Source organism: Rhinatrema bivittatum, chromosome 5 (assembly GCF_901001135.1).
Source record: "Rhinatrema bivittatum chromosome 5, aRhiBiv1.1, whole genome shotgun sequence".
Taxonomy (NCBI): domain Eukaryota; kingdom Metazoa; phylum Chordata; class Amphibia; order Gymnophiona; family Rhinatrematidae; genus Rhinatrema; species Rhinatrema bivittatum.
The window spans coordinates 124,838,384-124,862,250 of NC_042619.1; the positions used below are offsets into that span (position 1 = coordinate 124,838,384).

Below are 23,867 nucleotides of genomic sequence, written 5' to 3' on the forward strand. Positions count from 1 at the left end.
TATATTTTAAAAGGCAGATTAAACGATGACAAAACTTCAGCCAGTGCTTGCATGTAAATATTAAAGAGAACCTCAGACAAGGCAGATCCTTGAGGAGCCCCTGCAGGACGCGCATACCAATCAGAGCTGGAGTTATTCAGCTGTACCTGCTGACTTCTATCATGTAAGTAGGAATCAAACCAAGCAAGTACTTTTCCTCCAGTACCAAACTGGGGTAACTTTGAAAGCAGGATATTGTGACATACTGGGTCAATGGCACAGGAGATATCCAACTGCACTAAAACCCCCATCTTATTCGACTGCAAATCACAACAAATGTCATCTAATAAAGAAATCAGCAAGGTTTCAGTTCCAAAACCCTTTCTGAAACCATATTGATCTTTATTTAATAAATTTTTCTCAGCTAAAAAAAATCATCCATCTGTGATAATACCCACTTTTCAAAAACTTTACTGATAGAACAAAGATTCAAAACTGGACAATAATTAGAAAGTTCCAAGGCTGAGATCGAATAATCCTTCAAAATAAGTTTAAAAATTGACTGTTTTAAAACCTTGGGTACCATTCCTTCCGATAAAGACAGACTGATAATCTCAACCAAAGAGTCGACCAATAATGTAACCATGTTCTTTACTACCCAAAATGGACAGGGATCTAAATTACAATATGATGACTTTATTTTGGGCAACAGCCGTTGCAAACTTTTATCTGTTAAAGGATGAATTTCTCACTAAATAATGGGAACCACCTTATTGCAGGCTTTTAAAACAGTAGGCTGAACTGAGGTACTCAAAGTATTCTGAAACATTAATATTTTTATTCTGAAAAAATGACACATGGCCTTGACTTCGTGGCATATCATCTCTAACTCTTTCTGGAGCTTCAATCATTCTTTTAACCACAGAGAATAATTCTAAGGGCTTATTTATAGAATTCGCAATTAACTGAGTAAAGTAAGCATGTTTAATGTTAGTAATAAGCTATTTAGACTCAGTTACTACTGTATTATATTCTTCCTTATTCTGTGGGACGGTAACTTTTAAACAGGCGCGCGGGAGCATATGTGCATGCATTTGCCAGCTTGCGCCAAGGGACATGGCCATTTTATATAATACGTGCGTATATGCGTGCACGTTATAAAATAGACTGACTGTTCAGACATGTGCGCACAATTTTAAGTGGACAGGCGCCTGTGCACGCAATTGCCACTACCGCATAAGTTGGGGGATTTTAATAGTCATGTGTGCTGACACCAATACCAGTTTTCCCAGTTCATTCCCATTTCACCCAGGTAAGATTACTAGTCTCCCTTCTCTCCTGTTAGCCCCGACCCTTAAAACCCCTTCAATTTATTTTATTACTTACACATCCTCCATAGCAGAATGAGAAATTACTACTTAACTGATAATTTCCTTTTCTTTAGGACAGTCAGTTGAATCCAGAACAAGTGGGTCATGCACCTCTACCAGCAGATGGAGATGGAGCAAACTGATGTCACAGTATATATACCACTGCAGTGAAATCAGCCTGCCAGTTATTCTCTTCTAAAGCAACTGTGGATAGACTAGCAAACTTGATTAAACAGATAACTATTTCAATACTCAGCCAACAAGCAACACTGAGCTCAGACAAGAATGTATTAACACTAGTCTAGGGACTGGACTAACACCAGTAATCCCTGTAACAAGTAGCCATGGAGAAGGACCATAATACAACCAATCGACAGGCAAGGGAGGGAAGCTGGATTCATCTGACTGTCCTAAAGAAAAGGAAATTATCAGGTAAGTAGTAATTTCTCATTTTGTAACGTCCAGTCAGATGAATCCAGAGCAAGTGGGATGTACCCAAGCTACTCCTGAATAGGGTAGGAGGCTGCCCGCAGTCCAGTCAAAACCGCAAGTGCAAAGGCTGTGTCCTCCCAGGTTTGCAATCTAGAAGATAATACCTGGAAAAGGTATGTAATGAGGACCACATTGCAGCTTGGCAAATGTCGACGGGAGACAACAATTTCATTTCCGCCCATGACCCTGCCTGAGCCCTAGTGGAATGAGCCCAGACCTGACTAGGTAACGGCTTCCCAGCATCAACGTATGCAACTGTGACTACCTCCTTAATCCAGCGAGCTATGGTAGCCCATGAGGCTGGCTCTCCTTGCCTAGTACTGCTGTGAAGGACAAACAGGCGATCTGTCTTCCGTAAAGGCTTAGTAACCTCCAGATACTGGACAATATGTCTCTTGTCATCCAAGGTTCACAACACACGATACTCCTCTACATCTCTTTCACTGTCTAGAAATGGCAGGGAGATGAACTGATTTAAGTGAAAGTCAGTGACTACCTTTGGTAGAAAAGAAGGAACAGTATGCAGCTGTACCGACTCTGGAGTCACCCGGAGGAATGGCTCCAGGCAAGACAAGGCCTGCAGTTCGGAAACCCTACGCACAGAACAAATTGCCACAAGAAATATCATTTTCAAGGTCAGTAACCGCAAGGTCAGGTTACGCATCAGTCTAAATGTAGGGCCCGCTAAAAAATCCAATACCAAATTAAGACTCCATAAGGGCACCAGAAACTGGAGGATGAAGGTGGAGGAGGAGGAGGATGAAGATGTTTCACTCCTTTCAGGAAACAGGCCTCATCAATATGAGTTGACAAGGATCCACCATTCATCTGACCTCTGAAACAGGCGAGAGCCACTACGTGTACCTTTAAGGAATTAAGTGCCAAGCCTTTATTCAAGCCATCCTTCAAAATTTCCAAAATGAGCAGGATCTTGACTGAACAAGATAGAGTACCTCGATTCTCCCAGCCTGAAAAAACTCACCAAACCCGCACATAGGCCAAGGAAATGGAGAACTTTCTAGCTCTTAGCAAGATAGAAATCACTGCAAGCCCTTTCAAGGGGCATACCATAAGACAAAATCAAGTTGGATCTTCATGAAGAATAGGACCCTGCCACAACAGATCCCTGTGCACCGGAGGCCAAAGGGGCGATTCCGCTAGGAGCCACCGCAGATCCGCATACCAGTCTCCTGGGACAATCTGAAGCAACCAAGAGCACCATCCTTCTGTGGCGCTCGATCCTTCGGACTAATCTACCCAACATGGACCATAGAGGAAAGGCATTCAGCAACTTGTCTTCCGGCCACTCCTGCACCAAGGCATTGATCAACAATGACTTCGGATCTCTCCTGCGACTGAAGAACTGCGAAATTTCGCACTGTGAGAAGTTGCCGCAGGTCTAGAAATGGGAGATCCCAGCAATTCAGAATCAGCTGAAATGTCTTGTTTGATAGTGCCCATTCTCCTGGGTCCAGATTTTCCCTGCTGAGAAAGTCTGCTCTTACATTGTCTTTTCCTACTATATGTGAGGCTGAGATCATCTAGAGATGTAGTTCGGTCTATTCCTTAAGTTATTCTATCTCCTGCGACACTTATTGGCTCTTGGTTTCTCCCTGATGATTTATGTAAGCCACAGTCATTGCATTGTCTGACTTTATCCAGACTGCTCAACCCTGCAGCCTGTCTCCAAACTGCAAACATGCCAGTTGGATTGCCTTGGCATCCAAATGATTGATGTTCCAGAGAGACTCTTCTGAATCCCAGCGTCCTTCCGCTGTCAGCTCCTGACAGTGAGCTCCCCAACCATGGAGGCTTGCATCTGTCATCAGTACTAGCCAGTCCAGTGGTGCAAGGGAAATTCCCTTCCTTAGATGATCCGGCTGTAGCCACCACTGCAATCAGGAGACCTCCATCAGCAGGTGGAGCCCAATTGAATAGTCCAGAGACTGTGGGTTCCACCGAGACACCAAAGGAGCGCTGAAGAGGACGCATATGCGCTCTCATCCATGGTACCACTTCCAGGGTTGCCACCATTAAACCAAGTACCTGCAGGTAGGACCGTACGGTTGGGCACAAAGTGTTCATCAATAGACGTAGCTGTGCCATCAACTTCTGAATTCGAGCTTCCAGCAGGAAAACCTTGTCTTGCTTCATCTTGAACCAAACTCCAAGATATTCCAATGACTGAGCAGGCTGAAGACTGCTCTTGGCCAGGTTCACTACCCAGCCAAGCTCCTGTAACAGGGAGATCATCTTGCGGGTCACCAGGCGGTTCTCTCCCAATGACTTGGCTCACATCAGCCAGATGTCCAAATACAGGTGTACTAGGATTCCATCCTTTCTCAATTCTGCCATAACCACCACCATTACCTTGGAAAAGGTACTGGGAGCAGTGCCAAAACTGATAATGGTGTCCCAGAACTATGAACCGCAGAAAGCTTTAATGCTCTAGTTGAATGGGAACACAAAGATAGGCTTTGGACAGGTCCAAAGAGGTCAGAAATTCCCCCGACTGCACGGCCATTATCATCGCGCGCAAGGTCTCCATGCGAAAATGCATCATTCGCAGATGACGGTTGATACCTTTGAGATCTAGGATGGGACAAAAGGATCCTTCTTTCTTGGGCCTAATGAAATAAATTGAATATCGCTCCGTATTTTATTGAGACGTGGGCATCAGAATCACAGCCTTGCCAATGTATCCTCCACTGCCGGCTTCTTCTACATAGAGTGGCAGGGAGGGACCATGAACACGTCCTGAGGAATATTGCGAAACTCCAGTGCATATCCTTTTCGTATCACCTCCAGGACCCATTGATCCATTGTGATCTCAACCCATCTCTGATAGATGAGAGAGAGGCATCCCCCTATCTCCTGTTCCTGGGGGTGGGTTGGCAAACTTTCATTGAGAGGATCAGGAGGATCCACTACCCGAGCCCCCGCCCCTTCAGGGCTGTCTGGGATGAAAGGACTGATACCTACCAAAAGGTCGAGTCTTCTGAAACATTACTCCTCTATACAGTCAAAATCGCTTGGATCTCCTAGCACATCTTTTCATGCTAAAGGAGTGTGGCGCCTGCTTCTTATCCTCTGGTAATCGAGGAACCAGTGATTTGTCCCACTTACTGGCCAGTTTCTCCAACTCGCTCCCAAACAAGAGCGACCTTTAAAGGGCAATTTTGTAAAGTTACCCTTGGATGTCGCATCAGCCAACCAATTTCTCAGCCATAACTGACACCTGGCTGCAATTCTGAAGCCACCCCTCTGGCTGAGGTGTGGACCAAATCGCAGCCTGCATCTGCCAAGAAGGCGGCCGCTGGCTCCATAACTTCCATGGAATTTACCTCAGAGTCATCAAGCTCTTGAGAGAGAAGTAAACAAGAGCAAGCTACCAGGGAATAACAAGAAACTATTTGCAAAGTCATTGCCACTGCTTTAAATGCCTGCTTAAGGATAGTTTCAATCCTCCTTTCATGTATATCCTTCAAGGCCGCGCTTTCTACGGGGATAGTAGATCGCTTGGAGACTGAACATACAAGTGCATCCATCTTCAGAAAACATAAACACGCTCTCACCAATGGTTCCAGAAAGTACAGACCTTCCAAAACTCAACCTCCTTTGAAATTAGCCTCTGATGTGCCCCACTCAAGATCAATCAGAACTTGAATGGCCTCCATAACAGGGGAAAAACAAGAGGCTTTACTCAGAGAAACCAAAATGGGATTTTTCTTTGGCTCAGACAAGGAATCTGCCCCAGGTACTCCCAGCATTTTCAAGGTCTGGGAAATCAGGGCCGGCAGTTCATTTCTATGGAAGAACCGTAGCATAGACCTATTCTGTTCTAATCCTGGAGGAATTTCACCATCCTCAAGAGTGTCAGGATTGGCACCATCATCCGTATCATTCAGATCTCTATTGGGCAGTCCCACTGCCATTCTAGGAGTACTCCAGTGCTTAACAGTAGGTCCAGGCAAGATTTGCACCTGTAACTCTGCCTTAGAAGCAGTGGATGGAGCTGAGGACTGCACCTGAAAAAAGGATTAGAATCCCTGAAAAAATTCTACCCATGAAAATGTAGAAGTATCCAAACCAGGAGGTACCTGAGGTGTACTCACTGAGCTGCCTTCCCCTGCTGAAGAACCAGTTAGGGGAATTCCAAAATAACGTGCCCCACCTGAAACGTCCTTACCCAGACCTACATCCGGCTGGGAAGAACCAGGCTTAGTGAAATCAGAGGAAGATAATTCTCCCTGAGCCTCCAAACAGCGCTGGCACAAGTCAGCGGGCACTCCTGGTTGAGATGCCTGAATATGACAGGCAGTGCAAAGAGAAAGGCACTTAGGGCCAGATCTTAAAATCTACGCGTGGGCGTAGATTTGTTTGCACAACCCGGCGCGAACAAACCTAAGCCCAATTTTATAACGTGTGCGTGCTACCGCGTGCATGTTATAAAATCCAAGCTTGGCGCGCACAAGAGGGTGCACACATGTGCACCTTGAGCGCGCTGAGCCCGAGGGGAGCCCCAATGGTTTTCCCCATTCCCTCCACCTTTCCCTCCCTTCCCCTATCTAACCCACCCCCTGGCCCTACCTAAATCCCCCCCTACCTTATTTGATAGAGTTACGCCTGACAGGCGTAACTTGCGCGCGCCAGCCAACTGCCGGCACACGAACCTCTGGCACGGCCACTGTGCCGGAGGACTTGGGAACGTCCCCTGCCCCGCCTCCACACCCCCGTCCTGCCCCCAGCCCCGCCCCAGACCGCCACCACGCCCCCACCCCCGATCCGCCCATTTCTGAAAGCCCTGGGACATACGCATGTCCCAGGGCTTGCGCGCACCGCCAAGCCTATGCAAAATAGGCTCGGCGCACGCGGGGCAGATTTTCTTGGGTTACGCGTGTATGTTATGCATGTAGCCTTTGAAAATCTGCCCCTTAGGTTTCTTAGATATAGGTGCCCTTAAACCAGCAGTATACTGATCGGTGGCCGGAGGCATGCGTCTAGCTTTTTTTTTTCTTTTTTTTTTAAGGTGTCCAAAAATTCTAGGCGTCCAACCTAAGCATCCAAAAATTAGGTGTCCAACACCTAGGCGTCTCCCACATAGGCGTCCCAATGCCTAGGGGTCCAAGACTTAGGTGTCCCTAGGATAGGCACTGTAAAAAAATTAAGCTTACAGCAACACTCAACTTGTGCACACAGGTAAGTGGGTGGCCAAATAAGGCGCTGCTTAACTTGGACGCACAACCTAGATGCATAGCTAGACGCACACACCGTACCACAATCCTGTAGAGGGCAGCCTAAAGAAAGCACACAAAAAGTCACTGAAGCCCACTACGTGGTGAGTCTCAGAGTGGGGCCTAGCCTACAGAGGCTGCTCAACCCACCAGGCTGCCCACGTCCCTCGACCTCCCATGAGCAGGACGAATGACGGAATGGTGTGCAGAGCACGGAGACTGGGGGAAGGAGGAAACCCTACAGCATAAAACTCTCCTCCTCGGTTTCTGTATTTTCTATTTTTATTTTTTATTTTTTTTAAACTTACCTGAGCTCAGCCTTACCTGGCTGAGTACAGAGACGGCCTCCAGCTGCAGGGAGAGAGGGCATATGTTGTCATTGCCGCACTCTGCTTCTTGCACCTGCTGCTTAACAGCTAAGTCCACACTGGCTGAAAAAATCGCTACCAGACCACAAAAGTCAGCTCAGGAATTCTCAACTGGGGGAGGGACCTTTTGGTATCACCGCAGGAGAGCAGGGCGAATACATTTCCTTATTTCTCCTTTTACAATCGAAGCAATCCCCAGTAGGGAAATGCATGTCCACCATCTGCTGGAGACAGAGAATACTGGCAGATTGATGTCACTCCAGGGGTATATATATATTGTGACATCAGTTTGCTTTGTCTCCATCTGCTGGTAGAAGTGCATAACCCACTTGTTCTGGATTCATCTGGCTGGATGCTAAGAAAGTAAAGTTATGCGGTAGGGGATCCTACGACGCTCCTGTGCGCATAAGTATTTATGCGCTAATTTGAAATTGAAATCTAGGAATGCCTATGCCCTGCCCACACCATGCCTCCACCCCACCTCTTTTTTGGAACTTTTTATTTGTGCGCACAGCGGGAGATTTGTGTATACTCGGACAGCTTTTAAAATCTATTCGGTGTGCACCACCCTGACATATTCGCGTATCTCCCGGTTTTGGCACGTATTTGCGCCACTTATGTTCAGCTTTCCTGATCAACCTTTTTTTTCTGCTAACTCTTTAGTATACCATGCAGCAGGTTTCATATGCTTTTTTACTGTTATTGTTTTAACAGGAGTTGCAACGTCATAAACCTAACTAATGGTAATATTCCACAGTTCTACCTCAGATTCAGTTGAATCAAAATTTACTTTTTTGCCCACACAAGCTTCCCACTGAGCCTTGAAAATATCCTCATCCAAGGCTGTTCTAACAACACGACTCACAGTATTTGATACTGTAAAGGCAGTTTCAAACTTAATAGTAAATGTCAGTAAGTTATGATATACTATTTACTGATGATACTATATGATTTCATAAAGACGATCAGGGACTAGACAAAATCTAAAATAAGTCCACCCCCATGTGTTGGCACATCAAGCAATTGAGATATACCAATGTATACATCGATGATTTAAACTTCTTCACACTGGGAGCATAATTATCATCATAATGCACATTAAAATTTCCTAAAATTATCATTTGATTAAATTGTATATGAAGTTTCAAAATTAAAATAATCAGCTCTTCAATCACAGAAGAAGGCTGACTAGGAGGAACATAAAGCAAACAAACGATCCATGAGTATAACTTAATAAGAATACCATCAATACCCTTAGGGGCACTAAACTGCATCTTACTAACTGGTAAATCTTTCTTAAAAATTACTAAAACTCCTCCTCCTCTTTTGTTTTCTCTAGATACACCAATTTAATTGTAAGCACTAGGTAATAAATTATTTAATAAAGCTGTATCTACACTAGTGTGCCAAGATTCAGAAATAAATAGTAAATCAAGTTTTGAATGAGATAGTAAAATAGAAATTTCAGCATCTTTTCTTCTCACTCATTAAGCGTCAGTATAAGCCAACATTAAACGATGCCCACAAGAAACATTATCTGGCAAAGTGGTCAAAGCTGGATATATGAGAAAGGGTTCACGATCCAATGCTCTTTTACACCTAGAAAGAGTCCCATATCGACCATGCCCCCACATTAGCATGTAATAAAGTATACATGAGACTGTTGTTAGGATTCACAGCTTGTGGATAGGCCCCATGAGCCACAGTACTCACTCCAGGACACTGACTTGTTTGTCGTGGCTTGCATGCCGCTGCTTGTCCCTGCATGGCAGAAATGCCGCAAGCAGCAAGGTCCAGGACGCAGCTCTATACAGCATGGGATGGCACAGACCACCACTCCTCTCAGCCTCCCATAGGCACGCACGCACCCAGCAGTCCAACATTTAAAGGGCCAGCAGTGGGAAATTGGCCGCAACGCTCCCTGATGACATCACAGCCTCCTCTGCATTTAAGGCTCCACAGGAGGAACATCAAACACCTCAGCAATGGGCGTCCTGCTTGTAGTATGTGTTGCTGCTTCCTGCGTTCCTGGTTCTTGCCATCCAGCCTCATCTTGTCTCTCTTACTCGTCTTATCCAGTGTCTTCGTTCTACTTGCCTCTCCAGATCTTGACCTCTTGCCTGGACTTGACCTCATCTGCCTGCCACTTGGAACTTGACCTCTTGCCTGGACCTGACCTCGTTACCTGGTACCTGGATTTGACCCCTTGCCTGGCCCTGACTATTCTTGCTAGCAGCCTGTCCCGACCTTGGATGGTCTCTGACTCTGTTATCCTGCTACCTGCCCTGACTCTGGTGCATCTCCTGACTCTGCTTATCACCACCGCCTTAGGGACCCACCTAAGTACTACTGGCCGCCAGAACCCAAGGGGGAGGCAGCTGGTAAAGTTGAGGCTCCAGACTGTCCCATTACAGGGCGCATTCACCAGCTGCCGGCATAGGCCTGGGAGGTTCGCTCTCGAGGTTGTGTCAGCTACCCTGTAGCAATAAGGGCTCACATACCCACTACCCTTCACAAATGTGTCCATCTTTTCAGAAACTAATAGAACTGCTGCTAACAGGACACACATAACACAAGACCCACATTTACACTCCATGCATACCAACATAGACAACTGGAATTCTAACAAAGCGTTCATTCTGTCAATATTGTAAGGGAAAAGCCTCATAAAACCTCTTCCATAACATCTGGTACTCCTTAGTGAGAGACGTTTGCAGAAATCTGGCTTCAAGTTCTTCCAACTTTATCCAGTCTAACATTACATTATACCACAACTGAATGGTATGGTTTAAGCCTAAATGTCGGGATGCCAACAGAATAGCAATTTGGGAAAATTGCCAAAAGCTCTTTGACAGCCTGTCCATCCACTTCTCCATACCCGACAATAACATTTCCCCAGTAAAAGGAGGTTAAACTGAATTTAACTGTTCTAATAAAGAAACAGCATTATTTTAAAGGGCGCAGAATGCATTTTGAAAGTCAGGTTCTTCCACTCTGTAATTTATGAATGATTTTACACATGTGAAAATATGTGTAATGTCATTTTAACTAGAAAGCTTGGATCTATCTGACAAGGGAAAGTCCATGAAACACTCAACCAAAGGGTGGCTGGATAAAGAGAGAGAGAAGATGAGAAAGAGAGAGAGAATCTAGATACATTAAGTACATAGATAAACACAGCAGATGTAGGGATATTTTCGCTTTTAATTCAGCTTTCTAAAAGCAATAGTCTCCATACAAAGGGTTTCATCACCATTAAAATAAACTTGATTTTGTCAGATGTTCTGATCTTCAACTAAAGACACTTGGTTATAGATACTGTTGCTAGTTCCATGAAAAGGGATACAAAATATGGTCCTTCTTTGCAGGATTTGCTGTTTCCTGTGGAACTGTATGAAGCCAGCAAACCAGGGAGCCAGCATCAGAGGAGGGAGCTGGACTGGGGTCATGTGTGGAGTCAAGTATTGGGTCTCTTCCTCCTCCCCCCTCCTTATACACACAGAGCCTAATTGTCTCCCCCTGCTGTGCTGAACATCCCTTCCATCCCACCTGCCCACTGGATAATCCTTCCTGTCAACTTTCTTCTACTCACCTCACCAGCTAACCCACCTCCCCTTTCACAGGCAGGAAGAGTAGAACAATACTGCACGCCACATCTTCCTCTTCTTGCCACCTGGGCCGTTTTCATGGTTTCAACAACATGGGACACTGTACATATCTACAGTGCCCCACAAGGATCAAACCGAGTCTGGCCTGGACAGTAGGAGGAAGCTTTAAACCACTGTAAGATATGAGGTACCTTTTGTCAATATTTGTCTATTACTATTATGTGTGTGGTAGCCTGAATGGAGTTAATTGGATTGATTGGATCTTAGAATCGGTCTTAATGTTAACAAATTTATCCTCTAATTTTGATTGGTGGATTATTAACATGTAACACTATGTGGCCCGTTTGAATTGTGAGTATCTTTCAGTGAATTGATACTAAGTATGCAGTAATGATGATCAGTGTCCTTTGAAGGCCCCATGGGGTGAATTTTCAAAAGAGTTACATGTGTGAAAACATAATATACGCATGTATATGAAGTATTCATGCGTAAGTCTAATTTTCCAAATGGGTTACATATGCGCTAATATCCACTTCTAGTTTATACAACCTTCGCTACATCAGGAAAAATCCATATTCTTTGTCCCATGAACAACTTACAAACATTTTGAAAGAAAAGGCACATAACCATACTAAGATCTTGTTGGAACACAAAGGATAATAAAGAGCCTTCCAACTCCCTTCAACCATAGATTGCTCTAAATAAGCTGGCATGTATGCTGCTCCAGGGTCCATCACTTGAACTGGAATTATCTTCCCTGTTGGAAGAAAATATATTTTACTCACTGGAGACATGGTTTCAGATACAATTCTCAGTACCTCCAATAGATATTACTTCCAAATCTTGCACGACTTCAGACCAGGGGCCTTAGTAAAATTCATCACCTGGACATTAAGCGATCTTGCCTGATTTTCCATTTGTTCTAATTTCCTATGTAGAATAATACTATTCCGAATGGCCCCAGCATTCATGCTTTTAATATCAGCTCCTTTTTCTAGCATCTCTAGTCTTTTAGTGTGCTCCAGGCTTATGGCCTGCTGGTTGTTAGACAAGGCCTTAACATTCTCAACAAAGGAACAAGAACTTATAGAAGTGTCTAGTCTCACCAACACTGCCTATACTGCACTGGAGTTTTATGCAGAGAAGAAGGAACTCTAGTTTGAGTGGGAGAGAGATTTTTAACCAACACCAGTTCACTGCTGGGAGTCAATTCTCCCTTCACCAAACCCAGCTACTGCTGGAATACACTTCCAACTGCTCCCTGAAGCTCCTTCATATTGTGTGCCAATACTTCCTCTGGGTGAGAGTCTGCTGCACCCCTCCTCTGAGGGGTCATTACAAGTAGCTGAAGTGCTTGAATGAGTAGATGTGACTCGGTTATTTTCACTTTCGAATAATAGAAGGACTAGGGGGCATTCCATGAAGTTAGCAAGTAGCACATTTAAGACTAATCGGAGAAAATTCTTTTTCACTCAATGCACAATAAAGCTCTGGAATTTGTTCCCAGAGGATGTGGTTAGTGCATTTAGTGTAGCTGGGTACAAAAAAGGTTTGGATAAGTTCTTGGAGGAGAAGTCCATTAATGGCTATTAATCAATTTTACTTAGGGAATAGCCACTGCTATTAATTGCATCAGTAGCATGCGATCTTCTTAGTGTTTGGGTAATTGCCAGGTTCTTGTGGCCTGGTTTTGGCCTCTGTTGGAAACAGGATGCTGGGCTTGATGGACCCTTGGTCTGACCCAGCATGGCAATTTCTTATGTTCTTATGCACCTCTTCAGCGGCCCATTCCTGTTGAATGGTCGCAAATGAGGGTCAGGAGGGCTCAATGAAATCGAACTCCCATGAAACACCAAAACTTCTTCTTCAGGGCTCACCATGGGTTGAGGGACCTTCAAACAGATACATGAGTAAGTAATCCTTCAGTCTTTGGCTGAGGCTCCAATGGAAAAATCCTCACTTTCCCCTTCCTCTTATGAGGCATATTGAAAAGGGAACAATGTAGAGAACCACCACCAAGAGTTCTCACTACCGTGTTCATGCCACCAAGTTGATTATACCCTGAATGAAGTTCTTTCAAGAAGGCTGGTGTGATCTGTATGGAGGGACTGAGCATATGGGGCGGCCAGACTTTTTATAGCTGCTTCACCACAAAAAGATCTTCCTCTAGAAAAGACAACAAGGATTAACAATCTCAGGCTGTGTCACCTGACCCTGCATGGGAAGGGGTGACACATAATTTAACCTATACTAGTGAGTCTGAGTCTCCATCTTCCTCCCTGCTTATTATGCTGGCAATGGTTATACCAGCACCATCCCTATGTAAAGAACCAAGTAACTGTGTTTATAACGTTTATTGTTTTTCTATCCTAGTAACTAATTCATTAAGGGTTTTCCCCATAGACACCAAATGGGAGAAAAGCCTTAATGAATCTGGCCCCTCGTTACCTAAGTAAAGCATTCTTGCAAACTGCCACTGAAGAGTGCTGAGTCATTTCTGCTTCACAGTTAAGGTTTCCCCTGGTGGCGTGGGGGTCTCGCACGGTACACAGCAGGTTCTGACCCTGAACATTAAGACTGGGCCAGAATGTTGGATTGTGTGTGGTTTTGTGGGAGGCAGGGTTGAGGATGGTAGAACCTGGCTTGCTAGCAGAGCTGTGGCGGATTTCGGGCAGGCCTGGGATGGAAGTGGAGGGCAGTAGTAGGGGGTTGGGGGAGTTGAGAGCTCAGGTAAAAAACACTAAGTAGACACAGGATGGGCCATTTGGATTTTTACCTGTATCATTTACTAAGTTATCAGAGAATATTTCCTTAGGCGACATGGCTTTATAGTATGGCTCAGATTTCACTGATTACTGCAGAGCTCTCGAGTACTATATGTACAGATTCTTACAGCTGGACATATAGGCTAAGTTAGCCAGATAAATTTATTCCGCTAACTATCCTAGCCATACAGCGGCTGAATATGGGCCTCTAAATCATTATGCAAAAGATACTGTATCAAAACTGTGCAAGTAAATTGACTTGTAGGCCTTTCCCACTTTTTTTTTGCCCTGCTTTTGGCTGAAATTTAGATCTTGCCCTTAATATCCTTCATAAATGTGATATCTGCAAAGAAGTCAGCATTACAACCTTTCACCAACAGAGGGAGCTCCAAGCACAGTAGAAGGTACAGATGACTTTTTCGCCATTAAAGGCTAAAGAAGCATATTTAATTACAAGATGCTTGCGCTTCTGCTGTTTTCATTTGTAAATTCTAATTAATGAATCTAGTTGACAAAAATTGCTTCTATGTCTTTGTGTTTAATGTTCCACAGACCAATAATGTAGAAAAACAGAAAGGAGGGGATGTGAAGTATCTAGGGGAGCAATGGGGGGATCCAAGTGAGTGCAGGGGAATCTGCAGGAGAATAGGGGTATTTAAGGCAATATTGGGACATCCAAGTGAGTGCGGGGGTAGAAGAGGAGGGGTGTTAATTCTGTGCTTAGAAAAAAATGTTATTTCATGCCATTATATCATTTTGTTTAGGTTTTATTTCATTTATATCATTTCATTTTCTGATTTATATCATTAGTTCTCTTTGCATTATATTTTTTCAAAGCATGCCCGTCACTAAACTTTGCTTAGAGTGCACACTGAAATACTTTAGAGCATGCTACAAAGTGAAAAACAATATTCCATTAGTTTTATTGTGTCATTTTGGGCATGAACCACAAAACGACCTAACAAATGTCACTGATGTTTTCATGTCGTTTAAAACTCATAGCACATCCCTATTCAACTGTATAATCCTTTGTCATGATCGAAATAGTTTGGAAAAGATAATGGAAACATCTAACATTCCTGGTCAGCATTTTGTTCTTTTAGTTTTGAACATCCAAGAGTGCCCATTTCCACCTGGATAAACCTCCTTCCACTCCATTAAAATTTTCTGTGCCCAAGCCCATGGAAATGAAAAAATATATGCATATTTCTAGGACTCTCAAAAGAAACCACACCGAGCATTCAGCAGCTGTACGGCTCTTCATGTTAGCTGGATAAACTTATCTGGCAAACTCAGCCTATCTATTCATTTAGAATTCCAGTTTCTCAGGCAGAAAGCAGGACTTCAAGTCCATGCATGCAAGGGGGCAACACCAGAAGTGGCTCAAGTCTGTCCTTTCTGACATGGAGCCAGCTGCACTATTGAATACAGCTGGCTATCTTATAGTTAGCCGTCTAACTTTAGGAAAGCCCTTTGGCCTGGCCAGACTTAGGCCTGGATTTTCCTACAGCGCAGAGCTCTTTGAATCGCGCGGTAATGGGGGGCAGACTTGCGAAAGCCGGCAGCGATCGCACCACCGCGGTGTTATCGCTGCTGGCTTTCACACCCAATAGCGCCAACGTAAAATGTGGTGCTATTGGGCGCGCTACTGGCACCGATAAGGGTTCTTACCTTTTCGCAGCCAGCGGTTTTCGCCGCGTCCACCCCAGTGCCGCCCCGATTTAGCAATCGCACGCGAAAAGAGACTTTTCGCGTGCGATAGGGTTAGAAAATGACCCCCTTAGTTGGCTACGTTATTTGGTTAACTCTGAATATCAGAAGAATACATGCATGTTTGAAAAAGAGCATAGAATGTATGAGAGATTGGTTTATCAAACTATTCAGGAACAAGAAATAAGTACACTTTGGCCTGAAATATTTTGTTCTAGAAAAGTTAAAAAGAGGGAACATGATAAAGGAATCAAACAATCTTGAGAGAAATGCAAGTATGTTTGACTTTCTCCTCATCCATCAATCAATTTCCAATGATCAGCCACAAACCAATTTTTTATTTTGCACTTTCCAGCTCCCTTCACTAAAATTCACCAGTGCCCCTTCATTCCCAACATGCTGCATGATGGCTGCATTGGGAAATAAACCTGCCTAATGGCTGGAAGTGAGCCCATCTTCCAGGCCACACCTTCTAGCAGCTTTCCTCCATCAGCAGAGTCACCTATGCTTGTGCATCTCTCTCTCTCTCTCTCAGCCTTCTCCCAGGACCCAAACACATCACACTCCTGAAATGCTCCCATGCTCTGAAGACGATCAAAAGAAAACCCAAGCACAAGTCTTCTGTGCCAATCACTGAGAGACCCTCTTAGGTCCATAACAGAGGTCTCATTTATGCTTTCTGAAACTGCAGTCCTACCGTGCTCATATTCAAGCAGGTTCAGTTGGAGCAGGTTGTTAATAAGTTTAATATCTGCTCTAGGGATGCTGGGGCTCTGTGTCCTCCTGTCTTTAAACTGTCCTTTCCTTATTTGTTTACACAGATACCTAGTCATTTACATCAAAAGAAAACCAAATGTTTACCAAGTCCAACTTCCTTCTTATTGCCTAAGAGTCACCTCTGGCTCTTATAATAGTAATCCAGTGGAAAGAAACAGAAAAAAAGAAGAAAGACATCAACAGTGTGCATCAGTTGTAATATGATGTGCATCTATACAATCCACGGACTGAATATGGATACATCACCTACCATGGTCAATGCCTCCTTCTGACGGCAGACTGTAGCTACAGCTGGCCCGTGTTATTGGTGCCTGTGTAAGTTTGCTGAAGGACACAGGAGGAAGAGTGAGGGATGGGTCTGCGGTGGAGGGGGCATGACAGAGGTATCCCACACACAGCGCAGGGGACCAGGAATGAAAAAAAGACCACAAAGATTGCAGCGGCAGTTCATAGATGTTATTAGGAGAGCATGGAAAATGGAGAGAATTGCCATTTACAAGAGATTTAATCAAGGCATGAATGAAGGGGGGTGTGCAGAATAAGAAAGAGTGAAGAAAAAAAAATAGTGTTAGTATTTCCAGATCACACACTGTTCATGCATTTAATGATGTTAATCTTTAACAAAGCCACACGTGTTTTATATCAGAGTTTTCCATGGTTATACCCTGCTGTGTGCAAGAAAAAGTACCCATAGACTTCACAGCCTGAGCAGTGAATTGGCAGAATGATACCACTGATGCATCTCAGATGATGTGCAGTTGCGGAAGCAAAAAGAGACCACTTTGAACAACATTACTCACTAATCCATGTCAATAATTCAGTTTATTTCTTAAATCACGGTGAAATGATTCGTTTTTCATGTACGTTATAAGAAAAAGTTGGTTTCATAAAATCTTCCCCTGAAAAAGATGGCTTTAATCCCTTTAAAAATGTGATCTTTTGGTCACGTGATTTTTAGTGGTAATTAAATGAGCAATTATTGTTAATTAATACTGTAATTCACTTTTGTCTTCTAAGGCTCTCTCCCTCTCTCCCTCTCTGCCATCAAGCTCTCTCTTCAGCCCCGACTGTATTAATGCTTATGCATAAGAAGTTTCAACCGCTGCAACAATGCTGTAAACATTAAAAGTGCTTTTCAATCACATTGCCAAGAGTTACCATTTCTTTATCTCCTTGTTTTGTCATTGTTGTTGTTGTTCACTGAATCCTGCAGCATGGGGTTGTGTAAAGTGGTTTTGAGCGTATTTGCATAAAGCGATTGGAATAATGAAGTGTGTGTTGGGGGGGGGGGGGAGGTTGCTTTTGGCGCTCGGGCATGCTCAGTGTGTATTCACCAGCATTGCAGACAGCTTCACAAAAGGGCAAGCGGGGGGAGGAAATGTTTCAGAGTTTAGAATTAAAGGAAATTCTTTCCTTCCATGGAATTAATAGTGGGTATCTAGCTATCTATATTTACACACACATACGCTTATGTGCTATTTATTTATTTGATTTACTAGCCGTTAAGCCCGTAACAACGGGCTACATTAACATTTTTTTTTCTGTCCTTTTCCTTACCCTTCATTCTTCCCTCCCTCCCCTCATTCTCCCCCTCCCCCTCATTCTCCCCCTCCCCCCCCCATTCTCCCTCCCCCTCTAGTCTCCCACCTCCCCCCTCCCCTCACTCTCTCCTCCCCATCCCCTCTCCCCTCACTCTCTCCTCCCTCCCCCCTCACTCTCTCCTCCCTCCCCCTCTCCCCTCACTCTCTCCTCCCTCCCCCCCCCCCACTCTCTCCTCCCTCCTCTTAGTCACTCCCCCTCTCTCAATCCCCTCCCCTCCCCTCTCAGCTCATTCACAACCCCTTCGGATGGTGCAGACGGAAGATCTCCGGGGGAGTTCCCTCCTTCCCTCGTGCGCGCCGCTACTGCTACTGCTCCTCACCGTGCCAGAGGTCCCTCCCTCCCTCATGCGCGCCGCCGCTGCTACTGCTCCTCGTCACGCCAGAGGTCCCTCCCTCGCGCGCGCCGCCGCTACTGCTCGTCGCTGCCACTGCCACCACTACTGCTCCTCGCCGCGCCATTTTTGTTACTGGCAATCTCTGACCGACGTGTTGCCCGCGCATGCGCGGTAGAGTTGCTCTCTACTGCGCATTTGCGGCACGTCGGTCAAGCTTCATTTATCTAGTAGGTATTCTGCTATTTTGGCGCTGCACCTTGAACTCTATACAGGGCCTTGCGCCCGCCCCTCCCTCTCCCCCTGGTCCAGGCCCCAGCTCCAGCCCCAACCTCATTCACTCAGACAGGCCCCCTCTCTTACACACACTTCGGTTCCTTGTCTCATTTACACATGCCCCTTTACACAGGCTCCCTCCTCCTCTCTCACAAACACCCTTGTCCTCTCATTCACAGACAATCCCTGTCACTCACGCACACAGACTAACAGAAGTGCCGCTCGTGGCCCGCCGAGCCTGCTTCTCTCGGCCACGAGCAGGATGGGTGTTACTCGCGGCCCGCCGAGTCTCTGCTTCTCTCAGTCGTGAGCAGGATGGGTGTTACTCGCGGCCCGCCGAGTCTCTAACTCATCTCGGCCGTGAATAGGATGGGCTCCTCTCACAGTCCCATATGGCTGCTTTTTGCCACCCCCTAATGGCGGGCACCCTAGGCAACCGCCTAGTTCGCCTATTGAGAGGCCGGCCCTGACTCTATATATATATTGAGAGCTTTTGAACTTTTTGTCTAGTCACACCCTGCTATCACTAAATATCAAAGGTCATTGAAATGATCATATTCTACATTCAAATGTTTTCCCACAGCAATGTCCCTTCGGAGAGGACTGGCTTAAAAGATTGCTATTAAAGCCCCATAAAGAGAAAAGAAGGACTAGACTTTAAGAGGATAACTTGTAACATTGCCGGTAACTTGTGCAGGGTAGTATGTGCATACACTAAGTCACCCCACTTTTCAAAGGGAACATTTGCGCATATGTTTGCTTTGAAAGCACCTACAGAAGTGTTGCCTCTATCCAGAGGGCAAACATTTCCTGTATAAATGTATGCGCATACTTTTTAAAATCAAAAAGTATGAGAGTATGTGAAAACTCCACTCCCTGCACAGTCTGAGTAAACTCACAAGCGACCAGGGCATATGTGATTAACTCTACCTACCCATAAGAGGCAATTTGATTTAAAAAAAAAAAAAAAATATATGCAAAGCAGCTTTATGTACAGAAATGATTTTCAAAATTAGCCCCTTTGACGGCGAAAAAGAAACTCTTCTGGGGTTTCCCTCTGAAAATCCAGCAACTAGCTGGTGCTGCAAGGATTCTTGACTCTGTTCACTTTTTTTTTTTTTGGTACATGAGGGGCCAATACTCGAACCAGTTTTTTCCTATAACTAGCGAATGGTGATGTACAGCATCAGCAGCTCGGTCAGTCATTCTGCCAAAAACCATAAACTCTCTGGGACAACAGGCATCATGCGATTTGAATTTTAATTTTTACCTAATCATTTAATTTAATTTTTTACTGTCTTCCCTTTTAATATGTATTTTGTCTGCAAGTTGTATCTTTGATATTGTCTTTATTATGATATGTATGCCCTTGTAAACCATTTTGACTACTTCCCAGTAAAAAAAACGGTATATAAAAATTGTTTAAATAAATAAATACGGTGGTGCTGGCATATCCCTAGCGTGCACTTAATTCAGACTTTTTACTACGGTTCATTTGGTAAGAAGGTAAGTGCAATGCAATATCTTGCTACTATGCATCACGGTAACTTAGAGAGTAAAAATACAACATTTATCTTCAATATACAGTATATGTAGAAATAAGGTTCAGCAAACAAATTGGAGGTGATACCTTTTTATTGGACTAATGCAATCCATCTGCTTTTAAGAGCAATATACTGCCTTCATCAGGTCAGGGAGCACAGCTTTAAAAGCTAGACACAGATGTAGTCAGTTAGTAGACTCTTATTTTTGCGTATTCAAGTGGTCTAACACAGCAACCACAATACTTTGCTCTTCAATTTTTAGTAAGTGTGAAAAGTACTATTCATAACAGTGCTGTTTAAAACATCTGTATTTTATTATCTCTTGTGATCACTAGACTCTATGGGTACAGTTTCTTGCAAAAATAAATACTAGTACAATAGAGCACTTTTTATCCAGAATAGTTGGGGCGGAGACCATTCCAAATAAAGGATAATGCTTTTTTTTTCCCCTCTCCCCCTTCCCTGGTCTGATCTGGTGCACCCACGGCCTGATGCAACCCCCAGCTCTTCTGTAAACCATTTTTCTGGCCACCAGCACCTCTCCCTCCACGTGGCCCACATAGGGCCCCGTAGATTTCATCTCAGGAGCACTGCGCAGTTCAAACAGCTGATCTAAGACCCATGCACCACAAAGGAGGGTAAGGCATCAGTGGTTGGAGGAGGGGTTTATAGAAGAGCTAGGCTATCTGGAATTTTCTGGATATCTGGGGTTTCTGGATAATGGGAGTCCGGATAAAAGGTGCGCTACTAGAATTGAGATTAAAGGCACTAGCAGTGAGTGAGAGAAACGTTAATTACAGGACTCTGAAGTGGAAGATATTATACTGAGTGCTGTTTTACAAGCTTGGCTTCACAGGACATTACAGGTATTGAATTCCAATACTAGATATTACAAAGCAGACAGCAAAAGTAAACTAGCTCATTTAGGATCACATTTTAAGACCAAGCTTGTATATATTAAATGCAGTTACATTTACGTACAGGCTAAACAAGAGACATATTGGAAACTTGCCAGGTATTTCAAACCAGTTGCTGCTAGAAGCAGACAAAAGTCATAAAATATGCCCTGTCAATGTACTCCTCCATTAACAATGCACGCTCAGCTGGATGATCAGCATCACACAGCCCTGGGGATGATTTCAGCCACATTTCCTTTTTATTTGGAAGCGAATCCTAGTTCTGTGTTACTGGAAGATGCCAAGTTTGACCCCTTCCAAAAGCTGACTAAAGCGAGCATGATGTTAGGATCTTTCACTGGCAGGGAGAAAGGAGAACAGTTGACATCTTGTCCTTTTTTGTCTGAGTTATTAGCCCTCCTACTAGGTTTTTTGGTGGGGAAAGGAGAAGGGAGAAGAGAGAAGAGAGAAGTATTCCTCCTGTCTATAAAGAAGGGGCTAAGTTGAGGACAGGGAGACCTGTCAAATGAAATCTCTGGGTGTACAGAGGAGCAGGATTACTTTGCGCTGCTTGCAAGGCCAGGGAAAAAAACAGCAAAGTTCCCTTGCAGTACCTAAAGGATGTCCAGAAGAGGATGGGAAGGAGTTACAGACAGCCAGAGCCAAAGGCCAGCCCAGCTCATGTGGGGAAGGGGAAAGGGACAGGAAACAGCAGCTTGAGGGGCTGGGGGAGTGAGGGGGGTGGAGTCTCTGTGAGGGTTGAGTAAAGGACCAGAAGGTAAATAGTTATTTAGAAAACAGAGTAAAAATGTTGCTGGCAATGCCCCCGAGCTCCAGCAGCAGCTCTGACGGAGATTCTGCAGTAAGGAATAGAAAATTCTGCTGCACAGCTTGCAGACTTGCATGATAAATCTATGGCACTTTTGTTTAAGTGTGCATTTAATTTTACATTGCTCACCAAGCAAAAGTCAAATTTCCATGGTGAATTTATCAATGCAATGCTTTCATTTTAAAAAGAAAATATTTTCCCAATTTTTCCTTATTTATTTAAATCTGTCTCCAATTCTAGGGAACATAATACCAGTCAAAGAATTTTTCTCTTTCTTTTCTTTCTCCACTGCAGTTCTTTTTCTTCCTCTTTTCTTCTTTTACTTTCATTCTTTGATTTTTCTCTTCCTTTATCTTGTTCATCTCTATCTCTCTGTTACCTGTCTCTTCTCCTTTCCCCTCCATTCCTTCCTATCCACTCTTCTTCTCTCCTGCACAGTTTTCCATTCATTCTGCACGCTCCTTCCCTTCCATTAAATCTTTCCCATCCAATGTTCTCCTCTTTCTTTCCTCCCAGTACTTCCTTTGTGCATTACAACCCCTCCTTCTCCCCCTTGTCCGAATGGAATGACAGTGACACCGTGAGGTTCTGCGTCTTCTGGACGGCGCAGGGTGCCAGGCGTATTTGCAAGGGTTTGCTCTTTACCAGAAGATATCAGAGTTGCTGCCCACGCGCAACAATTCACACAGGAACCGCAGAGCTACAGGCGCATGGGCTACGGAGAGGTAGCAGAGTCGGGGGGACAGAAGGCATCGGGTGAGCAGGGGCAGGAGGCGGCCATACAAGGTGGGACAGGTGAGGGCTCAGGCAGCAGCAGCAGCGGGAGGACGCCTGTGTGGGGCCATTACCCATGATTCCATGGCAAACGGCAGGACTGTGTGGCTTTTGCTGTGGCTGCAGAATTGCAAAAAAACTGGAGGCTCCAGTTACTGATCAGTACTACTGAAACAGCATAAAATCCTTTCAGGCAGTATGGATGAGGGTGTACTTGTGTATGTATGCAAAAGTATGAACCTCTGGCTATTATTTATTATTGTTTATGTTCAGTAATTTCTATTCTGCCCAATTACCAGAATCTCTGTACTATAGGTCTGTGGCGCTCAGGTTATGTGTCTGCATGGATGATAGATCAGGGCGGTGATGGTGGTGTGGGGGAATGAAAACCACCTGGTTGTGAAAAGCTTCAGGACTTAGAAAAGAGCGGAGCGATAGCAGCAGAAGGGCAGAAGCTTGGTGGAAGGGGAAGAGGATCTAGGTGAAAGGTAGTTGGGGAGCGAGAATCTGATGTTAACAAAACAAGAAATAAATGCGATTGTACACACTCAATGCCTGACATCCCAAACTGTCACCTAAACTCACTTCTCTGTGTTATTTCTTTTGTCTTCTTGAAAGGGCTATTTTATGTTACTGAAGGCAATTAAAGGCATCCCTTGGAGCTTACAGAAAACATGCCACCTATCATCACAGGCTACACATCTTTTGGCTTCATAGCCTTTTTGCTTTACGGTTAATTTTCCATATGCAACGATAACCTTGACATGACATTGCTACAGGTTTATTTATGTTTATTTACGTTAGACGTTTGATGTCATCTATTTTCTCCTAAACAGAAAGATGCTGCAGCAAAAATCGTCCAGTGCATAGCATGATACTGATCATGGAATTACGCTTTTTTTTTTTTTTTTTAAGGTGCAGGTAATTTAAGGCCATTTTTTTCTCTCAGGTTACTTAAAAATATTCATATGAATGAGGAACAGAAAAAAATAGACTCTATCTCCTTAAAAGGAAATTTAAAGGAAAAATAAAACACTTTCAGGGTACCAACTAGCCATCAGATGTCACTTGCTTCATGCATGGCAGACTTGTAAGCAGAAAGTACGATTTTATTTAAAGACACAACCAATAGATATTCATTTTTCCTGTTCCTGATATAAACATTTTAAGCATCGAATAGAATGTCATTGTACAGTTTTAGTAGGTCAAAAACTTTATTTTGCTCTCTACAACAGAGTAGACTAGAGCTGCCATGCTATATCTTTTTATATTACTAACACTGATACCCTAGTTCACTACAAAAGGGCACATT

The 23,867-nt window shown here is 44.2% G+C and overlaps 1 protein-coding gene across 5 annotated transcripts in view; it reads right to left on the minus strand.

The window, feature by feature from the left end:
- LRCH1 (leucine rich repeats and calponin homology domain containing 1) overlaps positions 1-23,867 on the minus strand; it is a 424,219-nt gene that overhangs the window by 87,516 nt on the left and 312,836 nt on the right. For 3 of the 5 annotated variants that reach the window (XR_003856942.1, XR_003856943.1, XM_029602883.1), the window contains exon 16: positions 16,554-16,661. The exons of the other annotated variants lie outside the window; for them this stretch is intronic. Coding sequence is in view for 1 of the 3 variants with exons in the window: in XM_029602883.1 (XP_029458743.1) it covers positions 16,554-16,661 (108 nt within the window). In the remaining 2 variants the exon portion in view is untranslated. The remainder of the gene's footprint in view (positions 1-16,553; positions 16,662-23,867) is intronic. 5 annotated transcript variants of the gene reach the window in all.